The 16,686-nt window shown below is 40.2% G+C and overlaps 2 protein-coding genes across 7 annotated transcripts; one reads left to right on the forward strand and one right to left on the reverse strand.

Annotated features, from left to right (window-relative positions):
• Nucleotides 1-85: 85 nt before the first annotated feature.
• LOC105834992 (aquaporin AQPAe.a) lies at nt 86-13,359 on the forward strand. Of its 6 annotated transcripts, none has more exons than XR_004964425.1 (9): nt 86-212; nt 275-450; nt 820-963; nt 1,042-1,275; nt 1,520-1,600; nt 3,554-5,672; nt 7,005-7,717; nt 8,551-8,665; nt 9,438-13,359. XR_004964425.1 is itself a non-coding variant. In XM_012677900.3 (6 exons), exons 1-6 carry the CDS (start codon nt 194-196, stop codon nt 2,311-2,313), a joined length of 804 nt encoding a protein of 267 aa, XP_012533354.1. In that variant the 5' UTR covers nt 88-193; the 3' UTR covers nt 2,314-2,416. The 6 variants fall into 6 exon arrangements, 1 of the variants encoding a protein (XP_012533354.1); XR_004964424.1 differs by having other exon boundaries at nt 3,554-5,349; nt 5,438-7,717; XR_004964426.1 differs by having other exon boundaries at nt 3,554-5,349; nt 5,449-7,717.
• Nucleotides 7,891-16,135, reverse strand: LOC105834987 (protein lethal(2)essential for life). The gene is made up of 3 exons (XM_036291367.1): nt 15,851-16,135; nt 9,741-9,962; nt 7,891-8,471 (listed from the first exon to the last, which is right to left on the reverse strand). The coding sequence occupies exons 1-3, from the start codon at nt 16,100-16,102 to the stop codon at nt 8,337-8,339; spliced, it is 609 nt and encodes a 202-aa protein (XP_036147260.1). The 5' UTR covers nt 16,103-16,135; the 3' UTR covers nt 7,891-8,336.
• Between the last annotated feature and the right edge of the window lie 551 nt (nt 16,136-16,686).

The raw sequence follows: 16,686 nt of genomic DNA on the forward strand, positions 1-16,686 counted from the left end.
ATATAAATGATATCGAATCTTCGTATATGTAGTAATGATTCCAAGAGTACTTGACCACTAATATCTACCGATAAGACATCACATTCTTTTTTACATTCTTGTGAAGAACATCCGTGATCCGTGGCGATTTGCGCAGATTGTTAAAGTAATAGTCATAGTAAATACGACGGTCGCGTCGACGAGTGAGCTCATTATGCAGAACGATTGGGATAGTGAGTATTCAACATCGAGATTTAGGTAAATGTTGGAAAATCCACTTGTGTTATTATTATAGACGGAACATGGAAAATGCAAGCGAATACGATGACCATGTTCATGGCGGAGGCCGTCGGTACGGCTATTCTCTTGCTCTTCGGGTGTATGGGATGTATCGGCACCCTGGGACCCGCACCACCTCCACTGCTGCAAACGGCACTTACTTTCGGTCTGACAGTGAATCTCGTAATTATGGTACGTGTTATAACATCCTTAAATGATACAAACATTAAATTATACAGAATAAAGAATTTCAAACGTAAAGGATTTCGAATACCTTGAAAGATAAGAAAAAGAAGAAACGTTTTATATAAAAATTGTTATAGTCTAAAAAAAAGACAAATATAATTAATTTTACAAGAAATTAACTTTCCAAAATATAAAGCTCATCATAAATTTTCTGTAAAAATTAATTTTATAAGCATAAAATTTGTAATATCGATAAAGTTAAATTGTTTAATTAAATTTTACGATAATTATGTATGTATTTTTTTACAAAACGTATAAAAAAATCTGGATTTTTGTGTTTTCGTGTACAAAATTTCAATCATGAATATATTTTAGACGATAGGTCACGTAAGTGGCGCTCACATTAATCCGGTTATCACCATCGGTGCTGTCATTATGGGCCTGAAGTCAATTCCGACCGGCATGGTTTACATCCTGGGACAGCTTATTGGCGCCACTGTGGGATATGGAGCTTTAAAAGTACTGTTTTATTGTTTCAATAATTTTATAGTGTGTTGAACATGTTTATCGCGAACAAAATGATTTATACTTCCACAGATGATAACGCCAGCGGAATTGTTCAATGACGGAAACTTGAATGTGAATGCGAGTCTTTGCGTTACAACTGTTCATCCAGAGATTAGCTGCGTGCAAGGTTTATTAATCGAGGTGTTTTGTACAACTTGCATACTTTGCGCGGCTTGCGCCACGTGGGATCCTCGATGCGCTCACATTACGGATTCGGTCGCCCTCAAATTCGGCCTCACCGTCGCCACACTTTCCTTCGCTGCGGTAAAACTATTTTAACAACACAATGTTTGCATTTTTTTATTTAACATTATTTATTACATCAATACATTAATTATTTTTTTCTCCTACATTTTTATTATTATTTAAATATATGTCCTATAACTTAATAATCTTTAATGAAATTTGTTATCATTTTACAGGAAAAAAGTAACAAAAGCAAAGATAATCTTTTTATAGAAAAATGTAGTTGAAAAAATTAGTAATTTATTCTTTTCTATTTCTTCAGGGTCCTTACACTGGGTGCAGTATGAATCCAGCACGATCATTTGCGCCTGCACTTTGGAATAATGATTGGAAGGATCATTGGGTAAGTTGAAAATTAAAATGCTATGTGTGTGTATGTGTGTGTGTGTGTGTGTGTGTGTACACATAGGGTAAAAGAAAATAAAAACAAAAATTTTTTACCACAAAATTGTTAGATATAAAATATTGATTGTACTGAATATATTAAAAAATTGTTTATATAATAACACTTATTTTACTTTTTATATTTTATAATTAGCTCATAGATTATGTACATGATGCATAGAAGCCAGATTACTCTGCTTATGTAATCAATTATAACAATTTCTATAAAGCTACATATCAAGATATATGCGATAAGCCACAAACACATAAGCCACATGACAAAATTATCTTTAATGATATATCAGCTTATTAAAACATCGCGTATCGAAGATTTCTTTTAATTCAGTGGCAATAACGTTCTGAGATTAAATCACATTTTACAAAACATTTTATGTGAGAGTATTTCCAAACAGTATTTAATATTAATTATAAAAACGTTTTTTTATTATTAATTTAATTTGCTTAAATTTTGATTGAGAAAAAATTAAATTTATTTGTTTAATTTTTTGTTTGTTTAATTAGATTTATTGGCTTGGTCCTATTTTGGGAGCGTTACTTGGAACGTATACCTATAAATTGCTGTTTAGCGAGAAACAACGAACCAGGAAAAAATCTGTCTATCTAATGAATGAAAAGTCGTTTAATGTCTTGTCACAGTCGAATAATATGTAATCAAGTAATATAAGTAACACAAGTTTAATAAGTTGTTATGTAGTTGTACATACATGTTATGTAATTATAAATGAAGTTATAATATGATATTTCAAACTTTTAATATTTTGCATAACAAACAATTAAAAATAATTATTTATTACAAATCATGCTCACTTTTTTAGAATTTTTAGATTATCATCTATTGGTCATCCTATTGGTTTCCTTCAGAGTAACTTCACGTTTTACTAGATGGCAGGTATAATTCGATGATGAACTTAATATAATGATACTTTTTTCATTTATTTGAAATTTATTAATAGATCCATTAAAAAATTCAAAACTATTGAACGATTATATATTTTAATCTAATTAATATAATTAGATATAGTATCCTTTAGTATTTTCAATATTTGTAACAATTTATTTATTTATATTAATTAAATAATACAATATAATGTTTTCTTTTTTTATAAAAAGATCTATTGAATAAATTATTTGCAATATTTGCTTAATATTAATTATAGTATATGTGAATCGGCTGTAGACAAAGAAGATCTGCGCCAAATAGGTTGCGCAATGTTTCTATTATATTCGTCAAATAAAAAATTAATAAATATATAAATTTTTGAGCTAATTTCTTTTAGTTCTTTTTTTCAATATTCAATACGTCCATCACATTCATCTCATTTAAAAATAGAACATAATCCAAGTGGGTGAAACCTAATATGGCCGAGCTGTATCTTAGATACTTTTAGAATATTAAAAGGTCTCTCACTGAGTTCGAAGAATTATTTTTATCTCTTTACTTTTGAATTTTACTTTTTTCTCTCTCGAAGTGGAGGTCTAAAAGAGTTGAAGCTTAAGAGTTAAAGCTTTTACGTATATAATACAAGGGCATTCTTTTAATTCTCCATGACATTTGGCTTTCTATTTTAAGATAAATAAGATTGTAGTAAATTGCGTTAATATATTTCCTCTTGTTTCTATAAATTTGAATAATAATGATAAAACAAAAAATAAACTGGTAACGTTTGTGTGTATATGTACATGCGGAGAATCCAGAATCGCTCTCTAATTTATCTGTTAGTTTCTGTTCGAATAAATATAAATGTATTCAATGTAACAAAAACAAAATCAACATATTAATGAAATGTATAGTTTATCAATTAAAATAATATACAGCCTAGTTTACTGAACTATTAATTTAATTCGATATTAATGTAAACTGTTTTAACATGGTAATATTTTGGTAATAAAGATCTCCAGTTCGCACGACGATCTCGATGGCGTAATCCTACATGGCTGGTCGTCCGATTGCGCAATTCCGCCATAATTTATTCGGTGAATACGACGGATTTGCACCGGCGTGGCCAGGCAAAAACATCGTACGTGTAACCGGCAAAGGTTCATCAACCTTCACCCAGCGACACACTCTCGCCGGCTGGGACTTGGTCACGGATACGATCGATAGCGGGGCGTTTCGTCGACGTTTCGAGAAACTCGCGTCCCAGGCGGTACGCACACACCTGCGTGCACCCCGGGACTTGAAAAACGCCCATCGTCGTTCCCGTGGAAAAGGTATACCGTATACTTGCAGCATTGTCGTGCCACAAGTGTCACGGGGCAGATCGTTGCAAACCGGCTGGCCCCGCGCGACCGGTTGGCCGAAGATTTGAGATCCTGAAAGCCCACCAACCCTACTGCAACATCATCCTCGACGTGACTACCGAGTTCAAGGTCGCGCGATACCGGCGAGGCAACTAAAATTAGTTCAGCGGGCAGGTTATCTATGCGCTCGGGGTAGCCACGACGTTGTGAACAAAGAATTCGTTATTTATGTAACGAGTTGATGAGGGTGAACCGCGGTGCCACGATGACGAAAGAAAATCTCTCGAGACCTCTCTCTCTCTCTCTCTCTCTTTCTCTCTGCCTCCCTCTCGAGGGAGAGAATATTGCGACGCAATATACTCTCCTTTCTTTTCCCTCTCAGCAGATCGAAGTTCTGCGCGGCGCGCGATTAGGGTGGGGCAGTTTTCGTACCATGTTGCGTAATAGACGTTCACCCTTTGCACGAAGTTATTATAATGGCTGTGCGATGAAGTATAAACAACTTGCTGGGTTTAATATAGACGACGATGCGAGGGAAACTGTCTAACTTTACACAGCTATTCTTTATTTTGTTACGTTGTAGATACTAAAAAAAATTTTTTACTGGAAAAAAAAACTTGAGTTATATACTATCATTGTAGCATAAGTTATATTTACGCGTAATTTACGCGAAGATATTAATATCAGAGTATCACGAGAATTATAATATACAATTCTTTTGATAATTTACAATGAAGGAACAACGGTTTTGTTAAGCTTTCTTATCATGAGTCATGATTTACACGAAGGTATTAATATCAGAGTCGCAAGAATTATAATGTAAATTTTTTTATAACTTGCAACGAAGAGCAATGATTTTTATTAATCTTTACGGTATAATTTCCATTTTTATCGTTAGTCAACACAATCGTGGAGAAGGAATTAATGGATGAAATGTATAATCGATGCGTTTATTTTGCTGGGTCGGAGACAGCGTACATTTGCGCACTTTCTATATGTCATATCTATAACTCACTTCGTGCATCTATCGATTAGCTACTGCAGCTGAACCTCGAATGTTCTGGAACACGGTGGAAACACCTAAACTGCAATATCTACGCTTATAGCGTCAATTTGCCCATTACGAAAATATCCGATGAAATCCGTTCCTTTCCGCAAGAGAAACAATTACTATTATTAGCTGCTAATGTAAGTTGTTAGAATATTTTAAACATTAAATGTCTATATGTAGAACGTATTATATGTTCTTGGGTAATTTATTATTCAATACATTTACAGAGCTATATCGTGGACCACTCACAATCAGAATGTGATTACCGCATAAAAACCACACACCGTATCACTTGTTCTATAAATATACTTTATGAGCGATGCGTTGAATAACAAATTTAATCCAAGATATTCAGAGCGCATATATCGTCGAGTTACACACGACATTTCCTAACTGTAAGTACACCCAATTAATCATTTTCTCGAGATTGAAAAAAACGTGATCTCGATTTTCTAGCTGTATGATTTTCTAACTGTAAAGTAGATTTGTTCCAGTGACCTGTCAGAGGATCGAAAAAACGTGCTAATTGAAAGTCCGCATTCATTAGCGACGCACGCTAACTGTATACCATCTTCGTTCCAACGAGATCGGTAAAAGGAGGAGACGTCGTTGAGAAAGTTCCCACAGATGATCGCGCGCGCTCCCATTTGATGCAACATAGTTGGCAACCGTCTAGCATTTCATTACGCCGCTCTGAATGACACCTGAATGTAACGAGGTATCACACGGCACATTGTGCATATTTCTATGAAGTATACAAGTAGTTCCGTTCACCCTACCCACCTCGTCGTGCCTCTAATCCGCCGGCCGTTGTTAACGGCCGACAAAAAGACGATCTCTCGCAGGGAGAGGGAGAGAAAGAGAGATAAGTATCTGGCGCGCGCGGCACGACCCTCATATATATCTCTCTGAATAAAATTGCATTAATTGCGTCTACTTAAAAAGGAGCGGCCTTTGTGGATACGTTCGGGCCGGGCTAACGAGCGGCGATATGAAAAGGAAATCGATAGAGCGGTACATGATACACCGAAAGAGGAACGAACGTAATATTATGCAACCCGGTTGTAACGCCGCTATTATATACGCCGTTGCCCGGCCGCGCATCATCAGAGCCGTTGCAATCTCTAACGCGAGCGCGAATTTATTCATCTTCCTTTTCTCTCTCCCTCCCTCACTCTCTCTCTTTCTTTCCACAATTACGCATCTTCAGACAGAAAATCGTCCTCGCGACCCACATCTTCTGCTCTGAGTGCTCCCGAAAGTGGGCTGACGCTACGTTGCGTAATGATGTTTGCGTCTCCGATTGTCACCGGCAATCTCGCGTTTGCATCGAAATTGCTCATTCTCACGCTATCGCCCGTACGTGCGTATGTACATACGTAAAAGACACGCGCGTGAGTCAACCCGGCCGACGCGTGTGTTTGCAAACACACGCGTCGGCCGGGTCCCGGCTGCGCCTTCAAATCTCGTAAAAATAGCTGTCGGTCGCCTCAAGAGTCTGATAAAAAAAACTGCGTCGAAGCGGCCACAAGGTCGCTCCAAGCTGCGAGCCTGGCTGCGCAGTACGGAAATCCCACCACAAACGCGCGCGCCTTCCGACCGTAGAAACTACGTTTTAACGTTTCAGCGTGGCGCACGCACGCCAATTTCGCAATATTGGATCACGACGTGTGGCGTCCCTTTCTCCTCCCTTCCTCTCTCGCTTTTTTTCTTCCCTACGCGTCTCTCGGCGTTCGTTTACAAAACACTCTCGAAAACAGCCTCTAATCTGTTTACTAACGATAACGGCCTCTCCCCAATGATAACAGAATCCTCATTATCGCGCGTCGCATACAGAATGCAAAAATCGCCACGTCCAGGATGTCTCTCTCTCTCTCTCTCTTTGATCAACATAAATCAATCATCCCGTGGACGTGATCCTTCCGAGTAATAGTTCGGACAAACAAAGGGCCAAGGTTGTCCTACTGACACCCGCGCGGCGATGTCTTCGCTGCGCAGTAGGTTCCAACGCGGTCATTCTTTCTTTTTAATCTATCCGGTCCTCCCGCAGGTCGTTCTCTTCTCGAGATACGAGACGATGCGCACGTAGGTACAGCCGCACGAGATCAACGACGAACGAGGAGGCTACGCTCACGTTATACAAGCGATGTTATATCACACACCGGTTGACCGTGCTAATGGGAGCGGGGGCGATGAGGGAGAGGGGTCTCTTTCTCCTGTATGTGTGTGTGTTTGTGTGGGTTGGGTGATATGGTGGGGTCTCCGGTCGGAGCTGAGCGAACGTGCCAGAAATCCCGTCGTCCCTGCCGACCGGGGACCCGATCAATACTTTGGCATCTGCTGATTTCCTGGTCATAACGTGGGAAAAACAGATCGGCCAATGCACCGATCGACAGATCTCGTCGCGGTGGTGCCGATTGTCGTGGTCCCGACCCGGGCCGGACGCCGGCAAGGCCCGAAACGATCGATCGCCGGGAATTGCGCATTAGGCGACGAGGCGGAGTGAGGACGCGGTCGGAGATCTCGAAGCTTCCTCCGCGTTGCGACGCCGCGGCGGCGCGCGCCTATATAAGGCGGCCGGCCGGCCAGCCGCGGCGCATTCGTAAACAAACCCTGGTTCAGTTTGGACGCTGCGAACACCCGAAGACCCCCCTTCACCCACCACCATCAGTGTAACACACTTCGGCTTCTTACTTCGTCGAGACCGCCGGCACGGGAAAATGTAGGCGAGCGGGCACCAGGTGCGGAGCGCGACAGTTTACCGTATGTATCTCCCGATTTTCGGGCTTTTTCCACACTTTCTTTCATCTCGCGAAACTCTCAATCTCGTTCGATCTGATTAAATTATAATTTTGACAAAGTTTATCATAGTTTTATTATGACGAGGAAGATGATTGAGGTCACGCTTGAACTCAGCCATCTTCCGAGAAAAGGGATTTTTTTTTTAGGAGAAAAATTATTGATTTGATGTTATTTATAGTGCAATTGGAAAGTAGCGATACCAAGGAAAATGAGCGTACTGTATTGCGACGCTTTGGTATTTCTTCTTTTTAATTGGCGCCTCTAAATTTCACAATTACACAATTATGTTATTTGTTATTATTTATCTTCTCTCATCAGAAGATTTTGATAAATCGAAAATCGAAAACAAGCTTTACATTCTATATCATAATTTGATATAACAAAATTTATATGTATTATGTACTAAAAAATATATTTTTGAGAAATAAATATTAGAAAATTATTAAATATGGGACATATTTCCCTTAAATAAGAGAAAATTATTAAATATTCTGTCATTCTACAAAATTGTTTTGCTTGGAATTGAGAAAGTAAAAGAATGAAGTGAATGTCGGAATGAAAGTTTCGGACAATAAATTCGTTAGCCGATAGTGGGGGTCGTAGTAGTAGTAGTAGTACCAGCAGTAGTAGTTGTTTCGACGGGAACCGGCTTGGCAGCTGGTATTCCCGTCTGAACAACGTTGATGACTCTTTCCGTGCCAGCCGGCGTCATGTTCTGAAAAACATGAACAGAAATATAAGTATTGAATTAACCCGACGGACGAATTATTGAGAGCTGTGTTTGTATTTTTTAGTGCACCCTACGGGGTCGGTGCTTGAACAATCCGTACGCGACGATAACAGCCGTGATTAGAAGTTGAAATTCCTTCACTCTTTGAACAAATATGAGAAGAGAACCTCGAGATATAGGTAAGTGCACCAAGGTGTCTAGATACGAAAATATATAATTTAATAGGATATGTCAATGATTAATAAATTATCAAAGTTACTATAAAAATACGAAAGAGTTAAGAATATATTTAAGGTCAACGTGCGAGGCATATAATGCGAATAATAAATGAATTTAAGCTATTCTTATGCCGACAGTGAAATAAAGGTTTTCGCTGCGTTAATATAAAACTGTTACACGTCATAATCATGGCGAAAAAAAATCATAATTTTACAGTAAAAAATGTTTGACACGGTTTATTTAAAATAATTCTAAGTTCACATATATTTGCATCACTTTATTTTAATGGAATTTGGCGTCTAAAAATATGAAAGATGATAGAAACAAAAAAATGATCGATAACGATAAATTGATCGATGTCGATCAATATTGATGAATCGAAAGTTATTATCTAATAAATTAAAAAGATGTCACGCCGGATGTGGAACTCGACTGTCGGCTAAGTGTCATCGATTTTAACAGAATTCGATCTTTGAAACTCACCGAAAATGCAATGGCTTTTAAATCATTAAGAACATTAAGGGACTATGTATCGAGATGAGAACAGTGTGTCATCATCGTTTCTTTGCGACAGCTTGTCGTTCGCTTTTGCATAGTATTGCCGAGTTTCAGGAACTTCCCTTAAAATCGACGCACTCTCTGATCTAACAATATCGCGAATGTGCCTCGTTCGCGCGCACAACGTCTGCGCCCTGAATTCCGTACGTTAACGCAACATATTCTGTTTTGTAGTTTAGAGCAGACTCGTAGTGTTTGATCCGAAATCGTCGAACGACCATCTGCCTCTTCTAGTACTACACGCTGAGGCGCAGCATTGGGAACGTCGGGATCGAAAAGCAAAAATCAAATATGTAACGTAAGCCGCATTAGCTATAACAAAGACGAGAGAGGGGAGAGAGAGTGAAAGAGCGAGAGAGGGGAATAGTGGAGGAGAGAGAGAGAGAGGGGGGAGGCTCCGTTCGTTCGCGGTTGATTCCGCGAATGAGGGAGCGGGGCGGATGTTAACGCGAACTGTCTCGGCTCGATCGAGCTTACCCTTTTGGGCGCCGTGATTGTTAGTACACCATCCGAGGAGAGAGTCGAAGTGATGTTGACGAGATCGTGAGTCGGGGGCAGGACGTATCTGCGTACGAAGTGTCTGCTGATGTAGCCGTGCTCGTCCTGCTTCTCCTCGTGCTTGGCCTCGACAACGACGTAATTGTCAACCGTCTTCACCGTGATCTCACTCGGTGAGAACTGTTGCACGTCCAGTATCACCTGCGGATCAGAGAGCGCCGTTAACTTACTCGGGATATCCTCTCTCGTCACCGCCACCGAGGACAGAAGTATCTCGCATCCTACCGTGAGCGATCGCGAAACCACCCGTCATGCATCCATAGTGCGAAAGTTAAGTATCGACATCACACCTGTACGAGCTTACTCCGAAAAAAAAAAAAAGAAAAAATTATGATCGACCTTTGAGCGATAAGAGACCCGCCACCCTTTTCTTGTATTGCGCGGATTCCTTTTGTTTCGACATTTTGTTTCTTGTTCTGGCTAACTGAATTTCCGGAAGAGGATCTCGAACGCCGCCGTGCACATATTCCAGCGCATATTCTAAATCGTACTCTAAAATATTATACGCGTAGGGTTAATTCACGCACAACAGTTTCGGCTTGCCATCTGGGAAGCAACGCTTCATTCGGTCACTTCCACATTTGTCCCTTCACGCTTCTGCGTTCAGGGGAGCCGCCGATCAGGTCCGATTATTAAAATTTCCGCGACAGAAGAAAGAAATGGCAGTACAACCAACGTTTTAGATCCTATCCCGCTCGTCAGATAAGCGCATCGTGAAAGCACTAATTTTCCTTTTCGCGTCGCGATTCTCTCATGTGTAATTCTACGCGGTTCCTTTAGATTTGTCCCGTATAACAAAAACCAAACCGGGAAAATGTAGTTGCCGGGCATACCTACTTGTGTGAGATTGTTCTTTTTTTTTTTACGATCAGAAAAAACGAGCATACATACAAGTAGGTGATTCTTCTTTATTTGTAACTGACGCGTGCGCGGTCGTGCAGGGAGCGATCGGTCGCGATCGCGGTGGCTGGTCCCTTTGCGGCCGGCGCGCGAGCTCGCGTTGGGCGAGGAAAACAAGGAACCGATAAAATAAAAACAAAGATAAAAAAAATAAAAAAAGAATAGAAAGAGAGAAGATGAATAACATTTTGACATAGAACGAGGAACTCTAACACTCGACGGTAGTGAGGCAAGCGTACCCGAGTCTCTCCGGGTGATCCTGCGTGATCCTGGAGCGGACCTCGGCGAGCGCGAAGAGATTAGCGGAGGATAATTGGCTGTGCATTTCGAAAATAGTACCAAAAAAAAAAAAAAACAAGAGTAGAAGAGAGGAGGAGAGATAAGAGTTCGTGGAGGGATCTCGCTCCACGAACGATCGGCTCGAGTGCTGCGCGCGGAGCGACACATACTTTTGTACAAATACAGAGAAATAAAGAGAAACGAATTCCGCGTAAGAAGGAGGAAAGATAAAAAAAAAGCACAAAGGTCATTTTGTACGATTCTATTGTTGTGGGTATTCAAAAAGCATTTATTTTTGTATAGAGATTATAAACAGCGGGGGGGTACCGGGGCCCGCGGGTCGCGGTTAACGCGAGCGGCGCACCCTTTGAGATGAGGGGTGCGTCCACGCTCGTCGTCGGGACGGCACGAGAGCCTCGGTTCTTCCGCTCGAACAAGACTGACTAAAAGCGCGACGCGATATATACATCCACTCTTTCGGTTGCATATTTTATTCCGTGGCTGCTGCGCGCGATTTTCCGCGTGCGAAGCACTCCGAACGAAAAAAAAAAAAAATTGCAAGACAACGTCACGTACGGAAATTGGTAGTCACCTCGGATCTGCGGCAGGCAAACCGTGCGCGCGATTGCGCGAGGAGAAAATATCGCGGAAAGAGAAGAGTGAAAAACAACAAAAGAGAAACAAACGCACACATACACGCGCGCACACACACACACATACACACATATATGTACACAGTAAGAATAAAGAGAGGGGGAGGTAAAACGAGAACTGTGGTAAAACTGTGATTTCATAGAGATTCCGAAAACCGGCGTGACTAACCGGAGATCGTGCAGCGCGATCGTCCTTTTTTGATACCGCATACCTTTCATAGAACATTTCCGGCAAACGAGAAGGATAACTGGTCCCTTCAGACTGGAAATCTGCTAATACCGTAATCATTACTACACAACCGGACTATATCGAAATAGGGCGATTAGATGAACGATGTAGGAGAAACTAGATTCTTTTCGGCACAAACGCGGTTTATTGTAAAAGGGGACTGATAACGTCGTGGATATTTTTTTGACTATTCGAGCTCTTGCGGGGAAGAGAAAAAAAAAGACGAAGAAAGAAGACAAAAATACCGTATTCGCGAAAAAAAGAGAAAAAAAAAACAAGAAAAGTCGTCCCTCCGATCCGATTTATTACTCGCCCTCCCTCCTCCCGAGGAGGGGGGTGCAAAAAACGTCCCCTACCCCTCGTCCCGAAAATAGTCCCGCTCGAACACTCGTTTCACCATCCCGATCTGTCGTGAAAATCGTGCTGCCGCCCTCTCGGTCGACTTACCGTCGCGATCGCGGCGATTACGAAGGCGTAGATTAAAACGCGTAAATGCATAATACATGTATGCGTGTATGGCGTTAGAGACAGCGGTAGCTGCAGCGACATAGATGCAGTCATCAGTTTTTCGGGCCTTCTGGTGTTCCGGAACTTTTTCGTTCGTTGCTTTTTGTTGTAAGCCACCCTTACGTTGAGTTTCACCCGTCCCTTACGTTTGGTTTCATCCCCTGCCGGGGTACCTTTTTCTTTTCTATTTTAACGGCCGCGCGGCTAATTCGTTCCCCTCAAAAGTAACGTTCAATTCCGTTCAAGTAAGTAGTTTCCACTTCGATCTTTTCCGTTAACGCCTTTTTTTCTCCCCCTTTTACCCTTTCTCCCTTTTCTCTTCCCTTTCATCCCGCCCTTCCCCTTCATCCTTCCCTTCCTTTTTTTTTCCTTTTTACGAATGCGCCCTTTCATCCTTCCCTCTCACGTCATTCCCGTCATCTCTTCGGTCATTTGTCTCCTGCGACTTTTCTATATTTCGAAATCTAGTTACGATATTCGCTACTCGTTTTTTCGCTAGAAGATAATGTAAAAAGAAAGTATCTTCCCCTGTAATACACATATTAAATATTGTACTTTGTTTCGTAGGCTATCATTCGAGGCTTTTTATATTCGACACAAAATTAATTTTTGCGTCCGATACAAAACGCACTCGAGCTACAAATACCAAAATAAGAAATAAGGAAAACCACTAAAGAGTTTAAGTCGTGTCTTTTAGCCTAAGTTGTATCGCACTGAATGTGTAATCGAGCACATTCCGCACGTTTTTTATTTCTGAAATCATCCCGAGAAAATCAATGTAATTATAGCGCGTCGAGGCAGAGCGGTCTCGAATTCATGAATTTAGAACTGTCAGGTGAATCGCATTACATCCATGACGAAATGTGAATGTAATTTGATGAACCGAAGAGGGTACATACTCGTGAGTTTGGGAGAGTGTTAGGCAAGTTGCACATCTGTATTCGACGTAACAACCGTTGCAAAAAAAAAATAACGACAGAAAAAGGCCATCGTTTCATACCGTGACTAAGTTGCTGTCGCTAACCCGGTTATATTCCATTCGCTGTTGTATCACACGAAAACTTCCACAGAGATAAGATAAATAACGATTACAGCACACAACCGACCGCGTTTTTGCAAATTCATAAATTTTTCAGCGACACGCTCTCACGGAAAATAAATACGCATCTGCAGCTTGCTTACATGAAAATTAAAACTATTAGGCGATACTTGCTGATAGCATTCGATCGTAAGTAAGTTAATCGATATTACTGTCGAGTTACTAAGTTACGCTAAGATCCGAGGCGTAATAACTGAACGATCTTTAGGATCGGAAGGTAGCGACCTCGCGGACGTTTTATCCAGTGCAAAATCAAACGAAAGATCAAGGATCTAACGACATCTTGTAATCAGAGAGAAAGAGAGAGAGACAGCAGTGTCTTTATCCGCATTTGAACGCCTTTCGGCGAGACAAAGAGAGGAGTACTTTGAGCAAACTGATTCTAATAATCGATTTAAATTCATATTCTCGGACGCGACAGCAGGGCATTCGATTGATTCTTGATTGCTGACTTGTGTCTGTACTGTATGTTTTAGAATAACTGCAGCGTAAGATAATCGATATATTCCGCAGCGCGTGTTAATCCTAAGCATTAATCGCGTGCATATCATCCCGAATCGCGAGTCTCTTGTGGACTTCTCTGACATTCCGTAAAAAGCCGGAATTTTGTTTCTTTGATAGCTTCATATCGGAAAATCACGGCGCGGCTCTGTCGATTATAATTTTCCCGTAATCCGAGAAAATCAACGGTACAGCCAACTGTTGGCGATTCCGCGGCGCTACTGCGACTAAAAATACGTGAAAAACACTCTTAAAATAACACGTTACGTCACACTCGCGTTTGGGACACTTCGTGATAATTTTAACGCGCGTTGGTTCTTATTTACGCTTTCTTGCCATATCACGTAAATCAACCTGAACGAATGCACATTTGACACAGGAAAATATTACGAATATAATTTCTTCATTTCACGCCATTTTGGAAATTACGCGAGACTAGAGGCTTCTTCCAAAAACTGTAAGAACACACGTGTAAAAGCAGCAAAAATTATAAGCAATTTAGTGTAACGATATTCTCTTGAGAAATTAGCGGTTAGATTTGAATTGCAGATCAATCGAGAAGTGATAACAGACTTATCGTCCATTTGCGTTATCGATTATTATTATTGAATCGATTATTACGTAAGAGAGATTATAAATCTTTTCTGAACTTCTATTAGTTCTAAATAATTTTCGGCCAATTCCTATCTTTCGCAGGATCCTGCTAGCCTTATTCAGGATCCTGCGAAAGATCGGAATTGGACCGTTACATAGCAGTACTTCCGCCCTATAATGTATCTTAAGTATAAGCTTTTAATACTTTCCCGACAAAATTACCACTACTAATGACTCTACGAAGACCAAATTCAACTAACGTTTCGTGAACTGAAAGTACGAGATAAGATACGTGAGTTATATAGTTTGCAAAATAAAATTGATTTCGACAACAAAACGATACAATTACTTCGAATTCAATAAGTCCGTCTGATCGCAAGACTTACGCGTAATTAGGCTAAACTGATGGAAGGCGCGTTCTAAAAATATATGAGGGAAATTAGATCCTAATATCTGTATATTAAAAAAGATAGGTTTTAAGGCGTCTTGCAACTATGTTTTAACGTGTCGTAGATGCTAAATATTTATTATCAGTCGTAAACACAATGCAATCAATATTAATGTAATATTCAATCAATGACGGAATAAGCAAGTGAAATTAACTTACGCGTTTCGTCACAAACAAAATTCGTCGGCTCATATACTGTAGTGTAACGTCACGTAACATGAACTAGACAAAGGGACACAAAAAGGGACGTATTTTCTAGCTATCTGACCGAATAATTTTGTACATACTTTATCGCTTGATCTGTCGATGCAATAAATCGAATAAATTTCTACCTACGGGAACAAGTAACAAGCATAGAGACACTGCGAAACGCTGACTCAGATATCAAAGGACACAAAAATAGTTTGGCAATTTTTTTTTAACATACACTAAAACTGCAAAAAAATTGAAATTGAAAATATAATAAAAGATATGAGATGACGATTTCGTTTTCTTAATAAGACATTTGGATATGAATTTCTAACAACTTCTCAGTCAGGTAAAATTATTTTTTCAGTAAAATCACTTGGAAAAATTAATTGCAAGATCCACGAACAAATTATAATTCAAATAGAAGCATAAGGCGTTGCATTTTTCACTGTTTCGTTGCAGGCAAAATATAGCTACAGATCAAAACATTTCTAATTTAATTCAATATCATAGAGGTCCGCACAAAGCAGAAAGAAAATTCGCAAATTCACTTTCGATCTAATCGCACCACGCGGTGTCACGTTTCGTTGCTGTTCAATTGCTATGCAAAATCGATCTACAAATACCAACCTGAAAATTATCATTGTCCAACTGGATCGTGCTGGTCCCGCTTGAGTTTTGACGCGCCAAGTCCCTCCACGGTCGGATGTACCTGTTCCCAAACATCGAGCGTAGGGGTGGTCGATCTATGCCGAAATCGGAGAGAGTTGAGATCAGATCATCTCGGTGAAGGCCGGTGCCAAAGTGCTGGTCCAAGAGGCGCGACATAGGACGATCAAAGTCGTCCCACCAATTCCGGAAAACAAGTGGTACAATCGACATCTGCGAACATCAGCGCGATAATCGGTAACGATCAATCGGCTGTTTTCGCTTAATTGTTCGAAAAAAGCCAAGAACAAAAAAAAAAGGAAAGAAGGGATATGTGAAAAAAAATATATAAACGATCTGTGCGAGAAACGAGAGCGTGTGAAAACTGAAGTGAATGCGAAAGACAAAATCAATGATACCTACGCGTACGTTAACTCGTAAGTTTTAAGCTAGGCTGCACCGCGATAACATTAGTTTTCTCGTTAGTATTATTAAGACGGACGGTATTTAAGGTATTAACTATCGTTAAGCGTATAATTAATCTTTCGAAATTTGCGCCCGAGCTACTATCCGTTTCGGGTTATAACCATGATTAGTGCCAATATTATAAGCATTACGCACATGGCATTACGATCCTAACGTGTGAAAATTTACCACGCGATCCTACAACGGTCGAAACGCATCGCAAAAGACGAAAAGACTTACTAAAATCCGAGTTACATCCATTCCGGAATGGATAAAGTTTTTGGAAACGCCGGCAAACGAAATGCATTTATAACATAAGACCACAATAAGCGAGTCCCATCTTCTCGATATAT

This window comes from Monomorium pharaonis, chromosome 8, assembly GCF_013373865.1.
Source record: "Monomorium pharaonis isolate MP-MQ-018 chromosome 8, ASM1337386v2, whole genome shotgun sequence".
NCBI lineage: Eukaryota > Metazoa > Arthropoda > Insecta > Hymenoptera > Formicidae > Monomorium > Monomorium pharaonis.

What these genes read in the sequence shown, in the direction of transcription:
- LOC105834992 (XM_012677900.3), top strand. An exon ending in CAGTGAATCTCGTAATTATG is followed by an intron (nt 451 to 819) that starts GTACGTGTTATA and finishes AATATATTTTAG; the next exon opens with ACGATAGGTCACGTAAGTGG. An exon ending in ATGATTGGAAGGATCATTGG is followed by an intron (nt 1,601 to 2,163) that starts GTAAGTTGAAAA and finishes TTGTTTAATTAG; the next exon opens with ATTTATTGGCTTGGTCCTAT.
- LOC105834987 (XM_036291367.1), bottom strand. Translation starts at nt 16,102, where the DNA reads ATGTCGATTGTACCACTTGTTTTCCGGAATTGGTGGGACGACTTTGAT. An exon ending in TGGACAATGATAATTTTCAG is followed by an intron (nt 9,963 to 15,850) that starts GTTGGTATTTGT and finishes TCTGATCCGCAG; the next exon opens with GTGATACTGGACGTGCAACA. An exon ending in CAATCACGGCGCCCAAAAGG is followed by an intron (nt 8,472 to 9,740) that starts GTAAGCTCGATC and finishes CATGTTTTTCAG; the next exon opens with AACATGACGCCGGCTGGCAC.